The sequence below is a fragment of the Pipra filicauda genome, unplaced genomic scaffold, assembly GCF_003945595.2.
Source record: "Pipra filicauda isolate LSUMZ 115617 unplaced genomic scaffold, ASM394559v2 scaffold149_size4050908_pilon, whole genome shotgun sequence".
NCBI classification, from domain to species: domain Eukaryota; kingdom Metazoa; phylum Chordata; class Aves; order Passeriformes; family Pipridae; genus Pipra; species Pipra filicauda.
Window position 1 is genome coordinate 1,092,502 of NW_024103984.1, and position 24,359 is coordinate 1,116,860.

At 40.5% G+C, this 24,359-nt stretch overlaps 1 protein-coding gene across 15 annotated transcripts in view; it reads left to right on the plus strand.

Moving 5' to 3' along the window:
• The window catches only part of ANKRD44 (ankyrin repeat domain 44), a 135,434-nt gene that overhangs the window by 38,047 nt on the left and 73,028 nt on the right, over positions 1-24,359 (plus strand). For all 15 annotated transcript variants that reach the window (XR_005562627.1, XM_027730679.2, XM_027730680.2 and 12 more), the window contains exon 2: positions 21,669-21,752. Coding sequence is in view for 14 of the 15 variants with exons in the window: in XM_027730679.2 (XP_027586480.1) it covers positions 21,669-21,752 (84 nt within the window). In the remaining variant the exon portion in view is untranslated. The remainder of the gene's footprint in view (positions 1-21,668; positions 21,753-24,359) is intronic.

Here is a 24,359-nt window from a genome sequence, read left to right on the forward strand (position 1 = left end):
GGCTGTGGCCAGCTGAGCCCCAGCTCTGGTGATCCCTGCTGTAGGAGCCTGAGCTGCCCTGGAGAGGCTCAGCCTTGCGACTGAGCACTCTTTTGTTTAAAAATAATTATGAAGCCTTAATTACTCTGTCTCTCTCCTGTCTCCCTTCTGTCCATTACTCTGAAGCATTCTTGAAATAGAGTAATTAGCATCACACTTTCACATGGCAGTCTTGTGTTGTTTTAAAAAAAATAAGATCTCTGTGTCTCTTATCTTTTATTTTGCGTGATGACCGAAGATCATTTGCCCTTTCTAGTCCTGTGATGTTTTTGTCAGGACTATCTTGGCTGAGGTGAGTGCTATGAGTCATGCAGCTCTGTTGGCATTGGCTTTTCATCTGGTCTTCCTCAGTAACCAACACTTCCAGCCTGAGCTGATGGGCTTATTGTCACAATGCTTTCAGAGCCAGAATTTGCTGTTGCTTCAGGTCTGAAATCTTGCTTGGCTGCGTACTTACAAATGTAATTTTCAGAGAAACTTCTCTGTCTGACATTCATGTCTTTGGAAAAAGTCGTTGCAGTCTGATCTGCCCACAGAGGTGGATTACCCGAGGGAAACCCAAGGGGATGGATGCCTGACATACCCAGGATATGCAAATAGTAGAAAGGTGCTTGGTGAGTGTGTGAGACTGTCTGAACAACGCAGAGATATCTGTATTGATGTAGTTGGCTTCTGCTGCACATCTTCTGGTACTTTTGCATTTTGCTGGTGTTTCTGGGCACAGTTCCTTTGTCTCAGTTGGTTTTTCTACCAGTTATCCCAGGGGTTTTCTTTCAGTGCTTAAAAGCATCCAAATAAAACATTAAAGACCTAAGGGTCTGGTGAGTACAAGAGTTGTTCTTGGCCCAAGAGTAAGTCACAAATCTGGGCTGTGCAGCATAAGTTTTTGAGGAGGAATACCATATTTCTGGAGAAGTAAAAGTGAAGATTTTTCCTGTAGGTTAATGCTACTCTTAGTGTTGCTGGCTCTGTTGTCTGGGCTAGGACTGCACCTGTGGAATGGGGTGAACATACAGTGCATGTATCTACATATACATATATCCACATATGAATTACTCTATTTATGCAATATCCTGCTTACACAAGACTTTCTGTTAACATGTCAGTCCCAAGGCATGTGGAGGTTTTCTGATTTTTAAGTTTCTTTTTTGGCCTCCTAGTATAGACAAAGTCATACCAGTTATACCAAATCATACCAGATTTAGTGCTTCTGTATTTTAGTTTGTTCAACGAACTGCATGGACTAAAATCAACAGTAAATCCCAACAAAACCATTTAAAATTCTTCAATTCCTTCTAAATCTTCACTCGGATGTTTTTGTTTACGCAGTCACATCATCAAAACTAAATGTGGAATGTAGTTTTCTTTCTCCTTCAGCTGGATGGTTCGTACATAAGAGATTATTCTCTTCACTGCCTTACAGCATTTTAATGCTCAGCAGAGCATATTCTCGCAGTGTTTGTAAGAGATGAGTAAATAAGAATCATCTTTTCTGTAGATAAAAACTTATTTCTTCTCATTCTACTGCTCTCTTCTCTGCTGCTTTATTTGTTTAGCAGTTTCATATTGGAAAAATCTGGTTAAATTCAGTTACCACTAAGAGAATTGCACTACTGTGTAGCAGTAATTGTCATTTCTTGAAAATGAGATTAGTGCTTGGGACCAATGCCAACTCTGTGGTTTTGCCCTATAAAGTCACCTAAGCATAAGATGCTTGCATCTAGACATGGTTTGCATTGGTCATAGGCATGCAGAGACAGCACCATGGCTGTTTGTAATTTTCCACATTTTGCTTTTCTAATAAATTAAGCTCTGTTTTGGGATGAATTTTCTATGAAGAGATGTTATTTTTTGGAATATGGATGCTGATCCAGGTCACTGGGTAACCCCTGATAGGATAGGTTTGTCTGGCATTTATATGGGCTGGATGCTGTGTGTTCTGACAGGGAAAAGCTCAGTGTCCTGTAACATCTGACTTTTGTCTTCCCAGTTACTTTCTGAGAATCAATTTCCACCTCTTATAAAAATGTACTTCATGCGGTTTATTTTGTCCAGACTCTATGCAGGAGAGAATATAAACTGCCACTCAGGGTTGTTTGGTACCTTTCATGCCCTATATGCTGGGTATTCTCCCTTTGGGGTTGAACTGTGAAGCCTGTTGAGGCTGAAGTTTAGCGGGCTGGGCTTGTGCTTTCATGAGATGTGTGTCCTTTGAAGGTGCTGCTCCTGTTTGGTCTTTCAGGATGCTTTCTTTTTCTTTTTCCTGTTTGCATATCTGTTCTCCCCAACCTCTTTCCCTTGGACATATTTGGAGTTCTCAAGAAAAGCTGAGGGAGTTGCTGACATTGAAGAAAATGAGATAATCATAGAAAAGAGATGTTGTCCCAAAGTGCAGACAGCCCTCAGCTAAGTCAGTAGTCATTCTTAGGACTTCAACTCCTCCAGGTACTTGAGGAAATCTTTACAAGAAATCTGTGTATAATTTATGTCCATATATGACAGAGTTTTTTTAAGCAATCAAAGCAACAAAATATTGTTGTTAGAATGTTTTTTATGAAAGTAGAGCTCTTAGACCTGCTTTCTGTTGGACCTTAGTCCTTGAAAGTATTTTAGGTTCCTGGACAAAGTGTTTCCCCTTTTGCAAAGCTAAACTCCGAATGCAAAGTTGAATCAGTGTCCCTCTGTGTTGATTTTCAAAGCATTAAGAGCAATCCAGTATGGGGCATTTGAAGCACTCTGCATTCTTCAGTTTTTCTCAACACTCCTTTTAGCAGGGTTGAACCCTTGCAGGAGAGGAATTTTTTGCCCTGTGTAAGGGCTCTGATGGACAAGTTCTGGCAGATTTGATTCCAGTGTAAGGAATTCCTCCCTTTCAGGTACAGGTTCATGGCTTGCCTTAAATATTTTTCCATGGTTTTTGTCCCAGGACCAGTGAGAACAGAAAGGATGGCTTGCCAGAGCTGTTGTCGCTCTAGCAAAAGCTTGTCCCTGCTGGCACAGCCTGACTGAAGCGCCAGTGTCTTTACAAGATCTAGAGAAAAGAAATGTTAGAAGTTTGGTCTACTCACAATAAGCAAAGACAGGAACAGAACACTGATGGTGCCCATTAAAAATGAGTAATTTCTGCTCTTCTGAGGAAGAAGTGGCCTCACCAGTGACTACAGCAAAGAAAAAGAGGTGCTGAAAACAGGACAGTAAATGAGACAGAACTAGGGGAGAGAATACATATCTTACACAGTCAGAGCCTGTGAAGGGAAGAACTACTGGAAATATGTAGGAAATATGTAATTTTTATGCAGCAGGTTTTACAATAAATTTGGCTATTTTTTAATAACCAAAATGTCTGATCTGTAGCAAGTTTTATTTTGAATAAACATGGAAGGCAAAGTGATTCCCTGTGGACAAAGTGAAACGTGGGTAATAGTGATGACAGCAGTATCAGTGCTTATCACTCAGAGTGCATGTAGGCATTGACAAAAATAAGCATTATCCCTTCCTTGTGCTCTTATGACATAAAAGAGTTTGAGTTCATGAAAAATTGTAATTTCTGTGCTGGAACAGCAAAGACTGTACTTCTGGTCTCTAACCCAGTGCACGAGTGATGGGGCCAGGTAATGGTTCTGATGCTGCCATTACGTGGACTCTTGATTCTGCCTCCTAACCTGGCACGTAATTTAGATAGTCACTGATATCACATGGGTGAAGTTGGGATGTGCTGAACTTAAATTTATTATATTGCTTTTACTGCATCTTATTAAAGCATGAATGGCTCCCTGATACTCTCTAAAAGGTATGACAACTTCATCTTCTGGTTGTTAAGTTTTATCACTACTTAGCTCATTTTCTCCTTGAGGGCTTATTATTGAGTTCTTCATTCAGTGACATCGTTGCCCTTTTTTAATCAGCATCCTAGAATTTAACATACAATGTTGCTTATAAAGATGAGAACATTATTACTTCATTCTTTTCACTCTAGTAATTTTTATATTACAGTGACCACTCTGTTTAAACATTTATCTGGAAAAGGCCATGATGAAAAGGAAATGTAATTAAATATAGGAACTAAATATTGAACTCCTGACTTGAGGCTGAACTGATAAATGAAATTAAATTTACATGGGGGGGAAAAAGCATTGTAAAGCTCATCCAGTATTGCATTTTAATGTTTTATTCAACTAAATCTACAAAGCAAGCTGTATATATCAACTACAGGAACTGAAAATTTTTGAATGTCTTATTTAGAATCCACTTATTGTAATTGTGTAATACTAAAGTTCCTGGATCTTTGGGAAAAGAAAAGCAAAATAATCATCTGCATTTGAAATTCAAGCAGCACTGATGCAGAAGAGTTGGGAACGGCATAGTTTGGTTTTCCTAGACAGATTTAAAAAACAAAGAAAACAAAATAAGCGAAGCATTATACTTTATAAACAAGATTACTAAAGACAAATCAGTCTGTGTCCCTCATGTAAATTCAGGTTTTGGAACAGGCTTGCTTTTGAAGGCTGTATGTATCTGCCCTCTCTGCATGTGTGTTCAGACTTCTTGGCAGTCGCTGTCACTGAATCAGGAAGACAGAACTGACTTTCCTGTTGGACTAATTATAGTTCTTTAAAGAGATTAATTAACCCTTCTTTTCCTACAGAGCGACTTTATCATGTCAGAGGGAGGCTGCAGAGTGTTACCTGCTGCCTGGGATTGCTTTCATGGCTCAGAGTAGCAGTGCAATGATGCTTACAGCCAGAGTCTCATGTTGGGCAGATGTCTTGGTGACCAAACTGTGTGTACAATGTAGTGCTTCCAGAATTACACTCTGAGCCTGGAATACTGCTGAATCCATGGCTGGCAGTGGATTTTGACAGCTCTGTGAGGTACAGTTGCAAAAAACAACCGATGATTTAAAAACTTTTGGAAATTAAAATCAATGTATATTTCTTTGGTTTTGTACTTTCCACAAAGTACTTTTCTTCCGTACCTATAGCACAGTAAAATTACTTATTCCCTTCCTTCCTTGCTTGCTTCCTTCCTTCCTTCGTGTGTTCTGTGGGTCTGAAAAATGGTTGGTTATTTCTCTGATGTGGTGCTGTCTGGGTAGATATGGGGTATGTATTGTCCTCTGGGAACACTGGGCAGCTGACAGCTGTGGTAATTGGTACCTGAGTGGTAGGTGCTGTGCAGTGTGGGTGTTAGGGCTGCAGACCACCTCGCTGCTCTGCTGAGGTTTCTGAACCAGTCCCCTGGGGAGAAGGGACAGGAGAATAGTTTTCCCCCAGCGGTATGTTAATTGTTAATTGTTGTGCCGTCTGTGTGACCTAGGGCATGGGCGGGATTTTTGGTGTGATCAAGACAGCAGTGTGCTAGAAAGGGAACAATCACTAATCCCTTGGACTAATTCATGAGTAAGGGCTGGCTGCTTAGGAAGGAAGGGAAGACAAATCCTTGGGCCTCTCAACTTTCCCTCAGGCTGGGTTTTCAAAGCACAGGCCGGTGTGGAAATGAGCAGTGGTGCCTAAGGACTCCAGATGAGGGTAACAGAAATAAAGTGATATTGTGGCAGTAGGAACCAAGTGTGCATAAAATTTCCCTAAAGCAATTAATCTTTAATGCTTCCTCAGTGCCTGGGTCTTCTGCCCTGGCTTTTGATTAGCTGTGACACACACAACTGGACACTAGGGTCCCACAAGTTCCTCTGACATAACTGGGGTGCTGTATCATATACAGAGGATGAATCTTTTTCAAGTGATGTTGCTGTGGAAAGGTGGAATCAGTATCTCGGAGACTGTAACCAGGGGGAAGCTGCAGAGGACACTGGTGGTGGTCATCAGAGAGCTTCTTTCATTCAATATGTACCAACTCAGGCTTGTAGCAAATGAGGCAGAACACAGGATATATTCCTCTTTACTTTCCAGTATTTGTCTCTGATTTATCTTCAGTAGCACTGATTCTTTCCTGTAAAATCATAGCTCTCTGGGCCTCTTCCTCTCCCGTGCTATTCTAGACTTCAGAAAACTTAGCAGGAATGATCAGTTTGACATGCAGTGAAGTAATTCCTGACTGTGAGGGTGGTGAGGCATGGGAACAGGTTGCCCAGAGAAGTTGTGGATGCCTTATCTCTGTAAGTGTTTAAGGCCAGGTTGAATGGGTCTGTAAGGAACCGGGTCTAGTGAAAGCTGTCCCTTCCTATGGCAGAGGGGTTGGAAGGAGATGGTCTTTAAGGTCCCTTCCAGCCCAAACCCTGATTCTACATTAATTACTGGGAGAGAAGGAGAAAGGAGCTGAAGTTGCTCAATAAGAAAGGCTTAGCAGGTTGCAAAGACAGAAAAATGTAGGATTTGCGCAGCAAAGGATATTTTGGTTTGGGATTGAAGGTAACTGCACATATCCAGCCTGAGTCGAGTGTGGCTGGAAGCTGATCAATGATGTCCAACTGTGATTTACTTTCCCCCCTTATCTCTGCTAAACAGTGTTTAGCAAACTCAGAGTGCATTGCAGCCAACTTATGCTCTCTTAATACAGAAAGCTGAATGAAAGCTGGACTCAGATAGCACTCCAGTGAAAAACTGCAAAAAGGCTGGCATGTTATCAGTTGTTACTTCCTCCAAGAGCAAGCTGTATTGTGTGGTGCCATTATCTGAAACTGAGTGGGATGGTGGGGTTGGGTACAGACATTTAAAAATGTGATTTGTGTTTTTCTTTCTTCACAGAATCCAGCCTAAAGTATTTCCTGGGGCTTTTCTCAGAATCTGTGTCAGTGCAGCAAGTTAACTAGTGACAGTTTTATATCAGAGAGTAGAAATTTAGCGTGGTGACACTATAATATCTTTATAAGATGACCTAGATTAGAAATGTCTTGTTCTTCGTTTGTAGAATTCTGTTCAAATATTTAATATGACTTGGAACTGAGTTTTTTCTTTTGCTTCCTGCAGAGACAGAAATAAAATTCAAGGCATAAATACTTAAAATGCTTCCAGGACCTGAACAGTTTCAGGGATGAGAGGAGCTGGAGTTAGATTAGAATACACCAGAAACATCCAGCCTGCCCCCATGGTCTACACAATGCTATGGCACGGAGAGGGATGAGAGATTTGCTGTGTTTCACTCAGCTGCTTATGGCTGTATGGATTTCACCTTCTGAATTTTACAAGATATCCAGCTTACAAGTTAGAACTTTGAATTAGGTTATAAATGAGATTGCTGAAAATGCCTTACTCAAGGCATATATCAAGAGAGCTTCTTCCTGCTGAAGGCTGGAGGGACAGGACCAGTGCAGTCTCAGTTTTGGTCCAGTCAGATCTGAAGTCTTGACTGCAGAACTGGCTAATCCAAAGCAGGAGGAAGAATTTACTGCTTTTCCCTCCCCTCTCTGGTTACTTCCTCGAGATTCTGCCTGTGTTTAATGAGCCTGAAATAATCCGTACAGGCATATCACTGGGATGAAGAAGGGTATATCCACCTTTTTTGTTAACATCACCATGTTCCTATGGCTTAAAGCTCTCTGCCAACCATCGTTTTAGCTCAGTGCATTGAATTGCCCTTGGGCAGGTCCCATTTACAGTGTAGTTTCAGTTGGTCTGTGAGACTTTGTGGATAGCACAGAGAAATGTCATCTACTCATCTCACCCCAGAGGAGAAGGGATTCTGGACCCTACATAAAGAGGCTGCAAGCAGGACTTCCCTATGCAAAACTCTCAGTGAAAGCAGTTTGACAGGCTTTTGGGAACAGGCTACTTCCTTTTTTAGTTTCCTTTTAAAATTTTTTATTTTTTTTTTAACTCCTTGCAATCATGGTGAATTTAGATGGTGAGATGGCACAGCTTTTCCCACCCCTCTGAAAACTTTTCCCTCCCTCTGAAAGATGATGCAGCTTTTTATGCTTGGGGTTTTTAAAAGCACCAAACATTGCTATCAGTCAACAGACTGATAGCAGATTAGTTCAAAAATTTTTGCCCTGAACATAAAATGCGAACAGTGCTAGGTGGCTCTTAAATGCATTTTGTTTGTCCTGTTCTGAAAAATTGAAGGTCCTTGGCACAGCAAGACTATGTTTTTCTACATACTGTTCTGAAGTGTTTGGCAGCCAGTGAGTGGTGAGCTACATACACCAGTGTAAACAAGACATCAGAGAAAGAGATGGGCAGATCTTCAATTACAGTCAGGCAAGAGCTTCTCAAGGACTAAGAGGAGGAGGCTGTGAGATGCAGAGAGATTTGCTTTGTTTAGCAGATCAGAGGGGCAGGGTAGCCTGAGAATGGATAAACCAGACAGAAAAATAAGACAGTAGTTTACCAAACCAGTTTCTTGAAAAAGAGTTGAGCAAGTGAAGAGCTAAGCCTGGGCCTAGCTTAGACGCTCTCAGATCTCACTAGTTTCTGATGCATTACTTGAGTCACTTGTAAAAATCTATGAAAGTGGATGGAGATCCATTGAGATCCTAATTTAGTTCCACAGACCCTTTTGTCATTTATATGGGATTTAGAAGATCAATACCTGCTTCTTCTTCAATTCATGTATGGGGTTCATTTCCCCTAGCGTGATCCCAGAAAGATATCTCGTTTTCAAAGAAGCTACCTGGGATAAGTAGTGGCAGTGCAGACACATTGCCCGTGCTCTTCTTCAAACATCCTCTTCTCTGATGGGCAAAATGACTTGATGAGCTCTCTGTTAAGAGGAAGTGTTCAAATACCACAGGCATCCACGGTGTGGCCAAGGAATCGTAAAAGAACGGTAAAGTCAGGCTGGATTGGGAAATCCTCTGGTTTGTTTTGGCTTTATCGTTTAGCTAGGTTACTGTAATTCAGCTTTCCGGATCTCATTAGGCAGTTGATCAAGCTGTCACCAGCTCTTTCTGCTGTTGTCATTAGAGAGAGGTAGAGAATAATGCCCTGCTTAACAGCACAGACAAAAATGAGTGTTAAGCACATTGCCACTGCCTTGACAACAAGCAGTTACATGCTTCAGCTGATTAAGTGCTGGTGGTTTGCTTTTTATTTTGTAGTAAGGTTGCATATTTACTGAGATAAATTTGACAAGACTAATACAGGAATATTCATGAAGGAGCTGGAGAGGACATCGTGAGCAGTACTGTTTAGAGACTCAAGATACACAGTTTTTGTTTTTTAATATTAAAACATGTGTTTAAAAAAACCCCAACTAATTACTTTTTGTCAAGCTTGAAAGTGTTCTTTTTGCAAGCGTTCCTTTTGGTATCAGACTGGTGGTGCATGACAGCAACACAGAATAGTAAGCTTTTCACTACTGAAGTGGAATAGCTCACAAAAAAATAAATGAGAGGCTGAAGTGTAAGCTATGCAAGTCTAATTAACTTTCAGCTTTCATAAGCTATGGCCTCTCTAGCAAAATTAAAAATGGGGTTTGGATTAGAGATGGCACCTGCAGTTTGGGTCTAAAAGGGGTTTGTAAAAACTAATTTTTTTTTTCCCCCTTCCTTTCTGACTTTGCTGACCACCTTGTTTTGCAGAAGGGCATCTGAAGTGGACTGCACTCCCTCCCTCTCTTGTGTTCGTTTTTGTTCACTGGATGACTTTTTTGCCCTCCTCTGTTACAAAGAGGCTCTAAAGAGACTAATCTAAAATAAGTGGGGCTTGCCTTGATTTTGCCAGGATGGTCACTCCGTGGCTGAGCACCCCTATGCCGAGCCTTTGTCTCTAGAAGAGGAAGCTCTGTTTGGGCAACAATTACCCCAGACCAGAGGGGATCAGTGTGTCTAGATGCGATATGGACAGAGAGAGGGTCTCTAACAAAGCTGGGCTGCCAACATTACTGCATGATTTGTATGACAGGAACTGGAAATAACAGAGAAGAGACAGCTGCATGTACAAAATCAGTTCATGTTGGGAGCTGGGGCGCTGAGCCTCTGTCTTGCCTCCCTTCTTAGTACTGAAGGGTTTCAGCACGAGATTGTGACCATGGCTGGAAGCTACTTGAGAAGAAATAGAATGAAGAAGATTTGTATTCTACTTCCTCATCTGGCAAGAATGCATATGCTTACCCTTCTGGCTGATGCTTTGCATTCAAGGTTAACTTTTCCCAGGTACTGGGATGTATTTAGTGCACGGGGTTGTCTCAGAGACATCTTGCAGGCTTTCCGGAGGGTATCCAGACAAAGCTGCTCGGAACTAGTAATGGTAACTTGTTGGAAGAAAGACTGTAATAGCTCATTATAACTCTCAGGCTCATCTTTCTGTTTAATTTGTGCCTGTCCAAAGTAATTTTGAAGTTGCTGGATTTGTCACAGTCACATGCATCATGCTAGGAAGATACTGAATTGTTTTCTGAAGTGAAGACAATTTTGAAACCTTTTTAAATTTCCATTTCATTTCTTTGGCCTGGCTACCTGACATTGCATTCATCAGCAAAGCTTGATTTTTTTTTTTTTGTTTGTTTGTTTGGTTTTTTTTCCTGTCAGCTTCAATAGTTTGGCTGAAGTTGAGTACAAGGATATTATCAGGATATGTTGAATCAAGCTAACTTTGTTAATCTGTTCCAGATTCAAAATAGAGGTAAAACATCTGCTCTGGTTGTTGAGCAGAGCTCCATGCCAACTGTAGTATGCCTAATGTAAAGAAAGAGATGAAATGCTGTTATGAACTGATCTTCATGTTCACACATAGTTACTCTGCTATTAATGGAAATAACACTGTCATCAGCCTCAGTAGTTAAACATATTTAATCTGAATTTTATACTAGCTATGCAAAAAGCAAATACCAGTGACTAAAATCTGCAAAGGATTTTAGTGTTTTATGAAAACAGTAATAACTGACTGTGGTGCTCTTCAAGCGCAGTGTGAAATCCACCACCCTGTAAGAGAAATCAGGAAACATCAACATTAGTCTTTAATGTCTTTTAAAGTGTATTTGACACTGGCTATGTAAGAGAAAGTGATGTGGGAGATTTTTATGAGTTTTTCTGGAGGTGGCAGGGGTGGCATGAGCGTGGAATGAGCTGCACTGTAGTGTTTAGGAGACAGGCAGAGGTGAGGCTCTGTGTGTGATGTGCAACACAAGGGGAAGTTACTTGAACCCAAGCAAGATCCCTCTGTAATACAGTGGTAATGGTATGATGTTTTAGATCGTGCTCAAGTCCCTAAAATGTCTTGTCCCTCTCTTATGTTGTTTTCATAACCCTGGAGGTTTGCTGTTGTCTGACAGCAGGACCTTGGAAGTGTTGCAGATCACTGCTAAGAGGAAGGTGAGGTTCAAGAACATGTGAGATTGTGAGTGCAAAATATATGTCCTTAATATCTGTATATGAGCACATGTGAAAAAAACCCCATAGCTGTAATTACCTTCTGATGAGTAAATGAGATGGGATCTGAAATTTTACTGGAATCATGCCAGGTGTGTTTCTACCCAAAGGCATTAGACTCCCCTTGAACTTTTGTGAAAAAGAAAAAAATTATTGATTTCTGCTCTAGCTTATCCTTTTTGCATTAACCTTCATATTTATGGAAGTGTGGTGTGAATTTTGGCCTCTTTTGCTTTCATTGGTTCAGTCTCTTGCCCACTGAAGCCTACGGAAAAGAATACCTTTGACTTTCAGTAATTGTTGGACTAGATCTATTTTTAAAATATGGTCTTCTACAGTTTGTAACTCAAATTGGTAACCAGTGCCCTGCTTTGTGTTGCCCTTAATGGAGCAGGAATACATCTTCCTTGCATGCAGCCATTCCAGCTCTGTATGCCTCGAGTGGGGAAAACAGATGATTTCTTTTAGTAACAACCTTTTATGTATTGCAAATTGTTCTTGTGTTTCCTTTACATTTTCTTTTGTGTATGCTGACCAGCTCTGATCTGTTTAGATTTTCCCTGTAAATCATGTTTTAGAGCTCTGTTTTGGTCTTCAAGTCAAGTAGTGCCCCAGACTAAATGTCTCCCTCCAGTCACAGCCTAAGCAGTACTGAGCTGTGTGACAGGACTACTGCGTGTTTTGCAAGTCTTAATCCTAATTTAAGTCTCTTCCTCTTTCATAAAGTTGTTCAGTTACATTCAGTTAATAAACTGCAATCCCAAATTCTTTCTTACCCAGAACTGCTGTGTAACAACTCTGGATTTCTCACTAACAGGCATGCTGTGTTCTCTTCCATACTGAACAGTGTCCTACTCTTCCTCCAGCCTAGTTGTTTGTATAATTTGTCAAGGCGGTTATAAATTCTGATCTTGCCCTCCAACGTCCTTGTGTCGTCTCTTGTAGTTCAGAAGTATCTGCAAATTTATTATGGCACTCTCTGTTTCATAGCTGCCTCCTTTGTGTGTACAGTAACATAAAACAGACCCTGCTAACCAGCGGAAGTTCTAATCTTACCGAGTAAGATGTTACAGGATCAGATGCCACTCTATAGTTCTCTAAATCAGGACTAATTTTCTAAAAATGAAAGGATTTTTATTAGAGCATGTGATGAGTATCAGTGCACGCTGCATATATCAGATAAAGCACTTAATTACAGTAGAGTAAGAGATAGACTGGACTGTTTCTCTGTACTGTTGAGTGTCCAGGCTGCCAGATGACAGGCAGGTCTCTCTGTGTTACTGCATTGAAGGAGGAGTATGAAAAGGTTGCTTAAACCAGCTGCAGTGTGTGTAGCAGTCCTTGCCTCACAAGGAAGAGGGGTAAGTCATGGTTTCACAAGTGATAAACTAAAGGAAGATAAACTTGCAGCATTTCCGTTTCTTTTTAAATTCTCCTTGGTTGCCATTGCTGCTGGTAGGGTCGGGTAAAGGCGGGATATCAGGTCTCCAGAGGATGTGGGGCCGCTGAACGGAGGAGATGTCTCAGGTTGGGTTTGACAGCTGCAGCCAGCATGGACCTGTTCATTCCCCCTGCACACAGAATTGGTTTTGATATTTTTTTTCTGCTTGTGGAATTTAACACCTAAGCAATTGGTTACAAAAAAAAATAAATTGCTGGTGTGCTTGAAATGTGTTTGAAGATAACTGAGCAGGAAATGAAGCTTTTGGCAGAGTTGATGTTTTTTTTAAGTGAGCTTCTCCCCTAACTGCTTTATTCTTAAATGTCTGGCAAGGAGCAGACCTGTCACTGGGGTTGCTGTTGCTCTGTTCTGCTGCTGAACGTTTAATTTCTCTTGAGGTTCATAACCTTGTGCTGCCTGGTCACCTCTCAGCTGTGCTTCTGGCGGGGAGAAAATGCAGGGCCCTTTGGAAGGCAGGTAGTGTAACATGGCACAGGGCCTCTCAGTTGGGAGTTCTCTTAAGCTGATTTACACCAGCTGGAACTTTTGCCCCCAGAGATTTTACTTTCTGCTGTGTTCTTGTTCAGAAACACTGCCTTGGTGCTGGGACTCCTTCCCTGCTTCTGCCTAAATGATTGGATTATGAGGGAGGGGGAAAAATAAAAGAAGAGTGGAAAAAAAAAGACAAAAACTCTGGGAGACAAAATACAGGTATGACAAGAAGTACTCAAATGGTTAAGTAGTGCAACACTCGCTGCTGAGAATGTGTAAAAAAATTGGATCTTTTTTTGGTAGTGCCATTACAATCCATGACTGTTTAATGGTGTCACTGATACACAACACAATACTGTTACACAAGACACAGTTTGTATCAAGGCAAAACCCCAAGAAACTTTGAACAAATTCAAGAGGACAGGAAAGATTCAGAGTACCATTAGATCGATTATCCTCGATCTTTGTAGGTATTTCAAGAAATCTTGTTATGTTGTCTGTGGTAGACTCTTCTTCACTAAAATGGGTAACAAATGCTGGTGAATATAGCAAATGTTATGCTACTATGTTTATTTTTGTCCCATTTGAAAAAGCTTTCTTATTTTAACTAGTCTGCATCATGCTGAGTCTCTCTCCACTTGATTAATGTAGGACAGAATTTATTAACTAATTTTCTGATCTGGTCTGGAGGCACTTAAAAATCCCCCACCAACCCCAAATCCCAAAACTAAAACAAAACCCCACCACTTAAATCAAGACTAATAACAATGAAGGAAAGGACACTGGGCAAGCTGAATTAAAGTATTAGTACTTTTCCTTTTAGAAGTGATCTAAATTTAACAGGCCAGGGGTTATTTTGGTACCTTTAACTGATAAGTTTAACAAAACATAGGCAACATGCAGTGCTTTTGGTGTGTAGAGGAACTTCAGGATTCCAGGAATGGCAGGATGTAACCTTCACTTCACCTGGAAACATAAGCAATTCTCAGGGCAGTTGATAGGCTTCATAATAAAAATGGGAGGCAGCCAAAATCTGGAGCCAAGCTAACAGCCAGAAATAGATCTGCTGAGAGGCTTGTTTTGCACCATCCAGAATGGCATATCAGAAATTGTGCAAACTGAAATACCAGACTTGATCCAGCATTGCAGAAGCAGGGTCAATCCTGACTATTTTCCTTTTTAAGTATCATGAAGGCTTGACCAAATGAATGTTGGGCTGAAGTTTCAGCTGTCTCAATTTTTGTTTTCTTTCTTTCTCACTTGCTTGAAATACAAGCGTGTGTTTGATAGTGCATATTTGCAACTAAAGGTGTTCAAGTGTGTATCACCCAAGAACTTCAGCTCCCCTGCTCCAGCAGCATGGAAATGGGGCAGCAGAGAGAGAAGCCAAGGTTTGAACCTCTTGGAGAAGATGAGTAGAAGGGAGGAAAGGGCTGGGCACAGAGCAGACCAGAAGGGAGGGTGCAGGGCTGGTGGGGAGGCAGGGATGTAAAGCTGGTTTATTCTCGTTACTTCACAAGGAGTGTGTTTCTGGGAAAGTGTACTGAAGTGTAGTCTGGTTTGCACATCACTCACTAAATGATCATTTGTGATTTTGTGTAATTATAGAATCAGATCTATTGTCTTCTCTGTCTGGCCAGAGACACAGAGTTTTGTGGGTGGGGTGTAAGCAAAAGCCATCAGGGCCCTGCTGAGAGGGATCAGAGAGCCAGAAGCCTGTGGGAGTACAGCCTGGATTTCCAGTCTCAAGCCCAGTTTGTCATTGCAAAGGCTTGACTGGTATTGGAGGGGAAATCATTTAAAAGCATGTGATGCAGGATGTGTCATGACAGCCCTGCTCCCTTTTCAGGGTTGAGCCATGCTCTAAGCAGTTCAGGCTGTTCTTTTCCAAACCTAGTGTAAGCAATGTTCAAAAGGAGATCCTTAATGGAAGGTGTTTGTCAGCTCATCATCAAACAGTCTTGTTTCAAACATCTTTATTGTTACTACTTACTTTAACCCTTTGCCAGCAATCATACTTTTCCATTCCCCTAATGCTGTGCAATACTAGTAATGAAGGAGAATTTGGGGTTTTGGAAAGTATACTTGTTCACCTAAAGCTGGTGATGTGATTTTTCCCTTCACAAGATGCAAAAGGGTATTTTTGGTAGGTTGTATTTCCAACCTCTGAACCCAATCAGTCCTGGATACCAGGCACCCAGCTGAATTCATCTGGAGGGGTGGGAGTCCTCCCAGGATGCAGGTCCTCCCCTGGACCATGCTGCCCCGAGGCTTTGCAGCCTGCACAAGCTGCCTGGCTATGCAGCAGATTAAGGTTGGAGCTGCTCTATTTCGGTAGCTGTTTGTTTGTGATTGTCATGCAATTAGCAATGTATGCCAGTGATTAAACTCAGGTTTGTAATGTTACCAGCAATGGCAATATATGATGATCATGTTAGAATTGCCATTATTTCAACTGATTTTGCACCAAGTATTTCTGCAAATATTCACGTCTTCATTTGTGAAGCCACTGTGGGAAAGGCTGAGTGCATACCTAAGTGGAAACTACCTATGGACCGTGTTAGCATTAAATGAATTATTCAGACATTGGTGAAAAATTACTTAGGAACCACTTCTGCATTACTGAGCATTTGACTAATCTTGAGGGGAGGGGAGGGGAGAAAGCACTGAACACAAACACTGCTTGCACCACGCTGCTGTCCTTGCAGACATCCTTGCCTGATGCCACTGGTGCTGCTCAGAACATGTCCCTTAGGGTTAGACCATACTGGGAGCCACAGGTTTGCTCTGGGGTATTTTCCATTTGGTCACTGAGCATTGTTTTGCATTTTGTTGAAGTTGCCATTCATCATTTGAATCAAATTATTGGAGGGACAGGCTTTCAGCACTGAGGCTGCGGGCAGGTTCAGGATCCTGTGTTGTCCAGGCAAATGCAGACAGCCCCCTCCAGCTCCTCTTTCTTTAGAAAGTTTAGGTACAAGGTTGCTCTTGAAGCTAAACATGTGCTCTAGTTACAGTTATATATAAGTTTTCCTAATCTCAGGAGAGCATAACAGCAAATGAAGCAGTGATGGATTCTCCACTGCTCCTGGGTGCCCTGTGCCATTGGCGCTGAAGTCCTTTTTATGGTCTGAAGGATGAATGCAGCCTGAGGTTTTGGAGAAGCTGTTATAAATGACATGGAAAGAAATGGGGGGCCATTACAGGAAAAACTAACACTTCTTGCAGTGCAACTTAAATGCCCATTACATCCCTCTAAACAACTTAGAGCACAGCATGGCAGCAAGTTATAGTCATTGGTCTAGGGAAAGTGTCAGAGCACAGTGGTGTCCTTTAAATGCCAGCCTAAAAACAACATGAAGATCTCTCAGTTTGTAAGTGCCATCTACACAGAGTTTTTCTTACTTTGAGGAGTGTTGACCTGTGTTTTGTTGAATACCTCTGTGTGTCATGTAAGTTTGTTGGTCCTTGAGCATTGAAACGGGGTGGAACAAATTGAAATAAGTAGCCATGTGTAGGCACACATGCTGTCCTTTCTGCAGTGGATTGATGTGCAATCCTTAAATCATTTGGCTAGTCTGCAAAACATGGAAGGACATAAGAAGATAGAATTAAATGAATTGAAATATTTTTTTCCTGCCGTATTTGAAATGTTGCAGCGTACAGGGCATTTATTGATCCGCTCAGTATAAATGCCCCAGGTAAGTACATTCACTCACTTAACAATGCTGTCAGTTTGCCAAGGTGATTCCAGAGAACCAGTATACCCTATTTACAGATTTGATTCTCTCTGCTGACCTTTCAGTAGTTTGGACAAGTAATTCTGTGAAAATCTGTAATAGCTCTGAAACATCCCTTAGCAACCATCCAAGGGCATTCTTCTCCAGATACCAGCTCTGTGAAAGTACTTTGCTGTCAGAAGTCAGTATACAGAAATTCCAATAACAGAAAGGCACTCTTTGAAATAACAAATCAAGAGTAAACTTCATTTTGTGTTTACCCAGCAATTAATTCCTCAAACACAGTAAATGGCTAACCCCTGATGCAAATGAAAAAGACTACAAGGTCTGTTAAAAATTATTAGTATTGAGTAATTTCTGTACATAGAACTGTATAAATACTGAGCATCAGGGAAATGCACTCTGAAAATGAAGAGAAATCTGGTTAATGACTGTTCACTAATACAGACTGGTAAGTTAAAACAGTATTTCAGATATTCATGTGCTGTATGCTCAGAGGGAGAAAGTCCTAAACTAAAATTAGGAAGAGTGAAGTCTGCTGTGACCAGTGAAAGGAAATATATATACATGATGTGACATTGCAGACAAGCTTGTAATCTTGATTAATGGGAGTACCTACAGAAAAAGGTGTTTGGCAAAACATTGTCAAAATCAATACCACTTTGAAATGATTGTGTGTCTTGCTACACTGCCTTGCTAGTTAAAGAGAAATGAATACATGGACATATACAAGTGTTTAGATCAGGAACTTGATGTAATGAAATTAGATCTAGTAAAGGATCAATATATAACTTCTTTTCACTCAGAAGACTAAGTGACAGTATATTATATCAAATTGGCATGGCAATCGATTCTCCTTTCCCAATCCCCCTTCAGCTCTTGTCAATCAAAATATGGCTTAAATAAGTCCTTGTTAGTGAGTCAGGATGTCTAAAATCAGGGTAAAATATTTAATATATGTTAGTTATTTGTTACTCAACAAAAATACTAACTGGTTTGCTAGGAGATTCAGCCCCCACTTTGGACATAATAATTAAAATGATAGTTGAGACAGTCCCCTTAAATACTGCATCTCATCTGGAGTTCAGAGACTCGCCGATGCCACTTGGTAATAGTCTCTGCTGTCCCCTGTGCTGTCAGACCTATGGAGGAGAATTTCCCAGTGCTGGACTCTTTCTGTCAGTGTGGCTTGGCTCTGTGGGCACCAGCTGAGCCACAAGACATTCTTCCACGTGGGTTTAAGTTCTCTGTTGCTGAAATAATTGTGCCTTCAGTTCAACAAGCTAATTTTCCCTGGTGGATTGAAGTGCTTGTGATAGCCCCATGTGCCGTGAAGGTAGGGATATGTTGCAACACTGGAAGATGTCTCCAGGTAAAATTTTATTTTTACTAAAATGCTTGTTACAGCACAAAGTAAAAAACAGTCTAATAAAGCTTGTTGGTAAATTTTGTACTTATCATAATAACTCTGTAGAAAAAGTAACATGGAAAGGGTTTTGCTAGCTGCTGGAGTATATTCTCAGAAAAAAATGTGAACACTCCCAGCTGAAACTCTCTTTAAGAATTTGGAAGCTCCAGAGAGCTGAGATGATGAAACAGTTGTTCATCATTCCAAAACCCTGCACCCTTGCTTAATTCTAATAATAGTTTTATATAACCTGCTCTGTGCTTGTGCTTTTTAATTCATTATGAGTGTTTAAGAACTTCTGAATTTGAAGAATTTTAAAGCAAAATGTTTCTGTAAACGAAATAACCCATTAGTAGTGTCACAGGTTTTAGAAATTATTTCCAAAAATATACTTTATCTTTCTTTGATAATTAGGAAGGGTCATTATCTACCCTTCAAGAATTAAAAAAAAAAAAGAAAAAAAAAAGAAGTTAGTTGAAGTCATTCATGCATGAGTATGGTAATCAGTGAAGATCAAAGAAGTAATCTGTTCAGGTCATTGGACATCCATCATCAATGTGTGTGTAACTGCACAAGGTCCATTCCATCACTGTCAGCTGCTGAACAGAGCAATTCTTTTTCCATTGTGCTGATGGATGTGGATGCAGGTTCTCAGCTCTGACCTCAAATTGCAGCAACCACACTGCAACAGACTTCTGACATATTTTTCCCAAACAGGGCATTATACTTGACTGAGCATCTTACCTTGAAACATGTCTTAATATGTAATAAAATTTCCTTGACAATAATGTGTCTCCCTTCAAAACTAATACCTTGGAAAATGAAGTGGAATAATGATGTAGTAAATTAGGAAAATGGCCAGTTGGAGGCTGCACAGCAGTGACTCAAGATGATTATTAACCTGTACTGGTTTTATCTATCCTTTCCAATTGCAGCCTCTGATAGTTCCCCATTGTCTCTGTCTCTTGCTGTTACAATTAGCAGTGAAATATTCTATTGTAATTAATTTATAAAAGGTAAATTATGGGGAAAACGGGCTGAAGGACTAAGGCCTTTGTAATGGATATATGGCAACTTTCTCCTGTCAGCAAAGATTATGTGTAGCAGTGGTGTCAGACTTCTAACCTGCTTCAGAGGCACAGTAAATACTGGGGTTTGATATAAGGAACTGCAGGTAGATATGACCATGGTGTGGTGGACATAGATTGAGATGAAGATCTTATAAAAATTTTACAAGTCTAAAGAACACAGTGTTATTATCAATCTGCTTTCTGTGTTAAGTAGCTGGTACTAATTAAAAAGGTCAAGCATTTCCTGTAAAGCCAAGCCTCTGATTCAGATTTCTGGCAGAGGGATAATGGGTCAAAGTATATTATGTAGATCTTCCTCTCTTTTTTAATGTAACAATGAACAGTACTTTACTCTTTCCCTTTTAAAAGAAAAATGTCACTTGTAACAGCATTTGAACTTTTTTTTTTTAAATCCAATAGATCTGAAATTTGAGGGTTTTTTCTCCTTTTTCTCTTACCTGTGTCTGAGGTCTCAGCTGAAATGCCATCAGAGCCTGGCTGGTATCTTTTGTTTAGTGCTGGGCATCCCTGCAAATGAGTTCAGAGAGTAATCCAAGCTGCTGGGGGTATTTGTTGCTTGGCCAGTGGGTTGTGTTGCTATTCAGCTTGAAATTGGGGAGTTCTCTGCTTTACTCTTATTTTTTTTTTTTTAATTTGAATATTATTATAAATGTACATGAAATGAAAATATTTTGGTGTGAGCATTGTGATTTCATAAACATTCACTGATTCTTCATAGCTGTTAGTATTAGGAGAGAAGGGAACAGACTGAGCATCCTTCAGTGGGTAATAGTCTCTCTGGCCATTTTGACATGGGCTGGGAAGGAAACATGCTAAATGGGTCAAGTGAAATGCTATTTTTTTTCTTTTTTTCTTTTTCAAACACCCACAACAATCCATAAGACTGCAGACAGTTGTGATAAGAGATGCTGCTTTAGTCCTTTTTCCATTGGAGGAGTGGCAAGAATTAAATTCCAGTGTGAATGTTTCTCAAGGACATAAGGGATTAATATGTCCTAAAATAGACATCATTAACTTAGAAATGTATTTTCCACATTTGAACTTGATGAATTTTGCAGTGAAAAGATAGGGGAAAAAATGGTATTTTCTTTGTTCTTTCAGCCTGTTTGTGAATTTTGAGAGAACCTGTTTACAAGAGTTAAATTCTGAAGAGTCTCAAGAACTGTTGTGGTTTTATGTGCTTAAGTAGGCAGGTATGCTTCCATTTTGCAGGGTTATTTTAGATTCTGGTGATTGCATGGCACCACAAACTCTGTTTTTGCCAGTAGGACCATGAGACAACCTGGAGGTGGGCAGTGTGCCTGGGGGCTGCCTTCAGGAGGGGTCATGGTGCAAGTGGGGCCATCTCCTGTTTCAGCAATTGCTCCAGGGAATAGGGATCTTTGTAATTTGTCCCCTTCTTTTTCTGATCTCCAGCAGCAAGATTTTTATTCTTTTACTTCAGCGGATCATGTCTTGCCAGCTTGGTTAATAACTCAAATATTTGCTGCTGGGGGTCCAGAACAAACGTAGCCAGAAGGACTAAAATTGCCAGCTCCGGACGTGTAACGGGACAGTTGAGCATATGCAGCTCCCTCCCACTGCTGGGTGACGCCAGCACTGCCAGAGGAATGAGTGTGGCATATTGTTTCTCCTGTATGCCCGAATATTTATTTATGCATTCCGATCCATAATAGCATAATAACAGACTTGGAACAATAAGATAATTATTTTGCTTCTTGGGTGGTTAAAATTAACTGTGCTTGTTGCATATTTATTCAGTAGAAAAAACACAAGATGTTTAGTAATTGCTCAGAAATTCATTATCTGCATAATGTTCTGTTTCTAAATGTGTATTGCATGACCATTAATCTGTGCCAACAGCAAACATGCAGCAATATCTGATGTAATTAGTTTTCCCCTTACATGCCAAGGAGAACATCTGGGCTAATTGCATGTTGTTGACAAAAGTTGCCATTCTAATGGAGGTCTCTGTGCACACACACACACACACTCATTATATGCCATGATTTCAGTTTATCCTCAAGCAAACTGATAGTTCCTACTGATGAGATACTCTTGGTGATTTGTTGCTGGGATCATAAAATGTCTGGAGGCAACATTAGTAAATGTTAGCAGGAATAAGATGCTCTCCTCTTAAGCAGAAAATAAACAAACCTGTAATGCTGCTTCTTCTGTTTCGTTTTTCCAGCCGCCACTGGTCCAAGCGATTTTCAGTGGTGATCCAGAAGAGATCCGGATGTTGATCTACAAAACTGAGGATGTCAACGCCTTGGTATGTGACTGGGCATGTTATGTGCCTGTGGTATGAAAAATGTCCTTAGTAATTAACACATAACAGAATGAAAATGATTTGGAAGTAAGAAATTTGGGACTTCAGTGGAATCCTAATTAGTAGTCTGAAATATAATTGTCTCCAACAGTTGACTTTAAATTTTCTTACTGTATGGTAATTATTCCAAATGTGCAGGTCAGTCAGGGACACTTTTTCCTCTGACTGAGAAAATGAATGAAAACAGCTGAAAACTGCATATTTTTACTCTCTGTAGAGTTTCCTTTTGTGAAGAGCCTTTGCAGATCAGGAGCTGTTATTCAGCATTTGACTGTGCTTAAAGTAAAGCTTCACATAGGTCTCAGCAGTGAGAGCAAGGAAGCAGAATCTTGGCCATAATTTGGCCACAGAGGAATTACTGTTCTGGAGATTGGCTTACTCTAGCCAGAATGGTAAGCAACTGTAAAGTAGTAGTATTTAAGTACTTTGGTATTGGAGGAAAATATCTCCATTTGAACTTGGTCTTTTTGCAGAAGTTTGGATATTTTTTCCCCCCTTTTCAATTTTGACTTAAATCCATACTGTAAGAGTCCTGTCAGTCCTGGCTACAATCTGTGGCCTCTGAAAGTGGTGAGAATATAAAGCAGAAGCAGAATGATGATTTCCAGGTGTTTCCTGGACTTTTGAATCAACCCTCCTTTCCTTCATGTCTTTCTCTGACATAAAGTCTTCAGTTTATTTATAGCTAACACCAGCACTTGGTCTGGTTTAGTCTTGGCACTGAAACTTTTGCAGGTAGTGGGTCTAACCTGTTGGTTTGGAGCTGCTGAAAGGAACTGGAGAAATGATCCTACAGATCTGGTTGACTGGGGCTCCACTCCATTTGCTGTCAAGAGCAGAAAGAATTGCTTCTGTTTTAAATTGGGAATCTGATCCAAGACCTTGACATTAGGCTTTCCCTGTGATTATCAGTACCTGGTCATTTTGTTAAAAGTTCCTAAAAGTGCTTTGTTAAAGAATCATTTCCCTTGAGTTTCTTCTTTATTTGTTTTTGCTGTTGGTCTAAAAAAACAAACAAAAAGCCCCAAACTAACTAAACAAAAACCCCACAACAAGCTAGGTGAATGTCCTAGTTCCTCTGCATTTCATGTTGTTTTTTAAAATAGCATTTCCTGCACAAGATTATTGCCTACTTTTCAAATGTTTTTCTATCCTTTGGCTGCAAGTGTGTAGTGATGGTTGCCAGGGAGATGCTCTCAGCTGTCAGGTGTGATATAGATGAGGAATACATATTTTGCAGATGAATACCATGGTACTTAATAAAAAAAGTCATTGAACTTGAATGGTCTGCCCAGAACACTATTTACAATACTCAAAATCCATCCAAGAATGCTTTGCCTAAACAACTATTTTGTCAGGAGCAAAACACAAACCTTTTCTTTTGAGTAATTAGAAAAACACTGGTCAACGTGAAACGTGAAGATTGTGCTCTGAATAGTGACTGCAGACAAGTGTTAATTGCTTAAAATATCACTAAAGAAAGACCAAAAGATTTCCCTCCCTTGTGCTGTGAGCTGGCAATTTGCATTGCGTGCTTATGTTTCTATTTTAAGGGTGTTTTTAATTACTTCCATGTTAGTGTTTGGTTACTCACGTGAGAGGAAACTCTGACACTGTTTGGCAGCGATTTGTGCTTTGTTGATCATTGTGGTTGGCTCTGTTAACATTGGAATAGTTTAAATATAGGTATGACAGGGATGCAAAATAAAAGGCTGGTTTGTAGCAAGCTCTGGGAATTTCTGGAGTTTTAAAAATTGTTTTTTTGGAATCTGCAGCAAGAGAAGTATTTGGAGGGTAGAACAAAAAGCGCATAGAGAAACTCCACAAAATTGGTCTGGTAAAATAATTATTATCTTTCCAAGCTGGGAAGTGTATGTTGATAGAAATGGCTACATTCTGGATGCTGCTATAATTGTGAATCCCGTGTTGCAACACAGTGAAAGCTGTGACTGTTTGGCTTACAAGTGTGGGTTTAGTTCATTCTGCCACCATAATTGTCACTGTGACCTCTCCAGTCCCCAGCTGTGCTTTGGAGGAGCATGTGCACTCTGAGGGCATGGACACTGTTATCCTTAGCTGTTATACTCGGTAAGCAATTCCCTACCATGGGGTACCAAATGTGCACTGTTTCCTTGGCAAATGTGGTCTGCCTGTGGGCAGTGTTCAGCAGCCTGTTTTCCCAGGACATTTGCAATATTGGTTGCACTATCTAGACTGCCAGACTAGTTTCAGGTAGGCATTGTCTACATTTGCTGTTTGGTACATTTAGAAATAGTAGGGTGATCATGCTCTGTGTGTGTAGGTGGGGATATTTTAGGGTGCTATTTTTACTTTGGGAAGAGTGGGAGAGAATGACTCCCAGAATCCAGGGACTGCTCTGGATCCAGTTATAACCCCTTGTTACCTGGGATTTGTAATACATGCAGCTGTGCAGCACCCTACATCTGCAAAGTCCAGTTCTTATGTGTGATGTATAAACTGAAATCTTCCTGTGAAATTTCCATTTTCATCTTAGTCTTCCAGTTTCCCCTCAAAATATCTAAAGCCAAA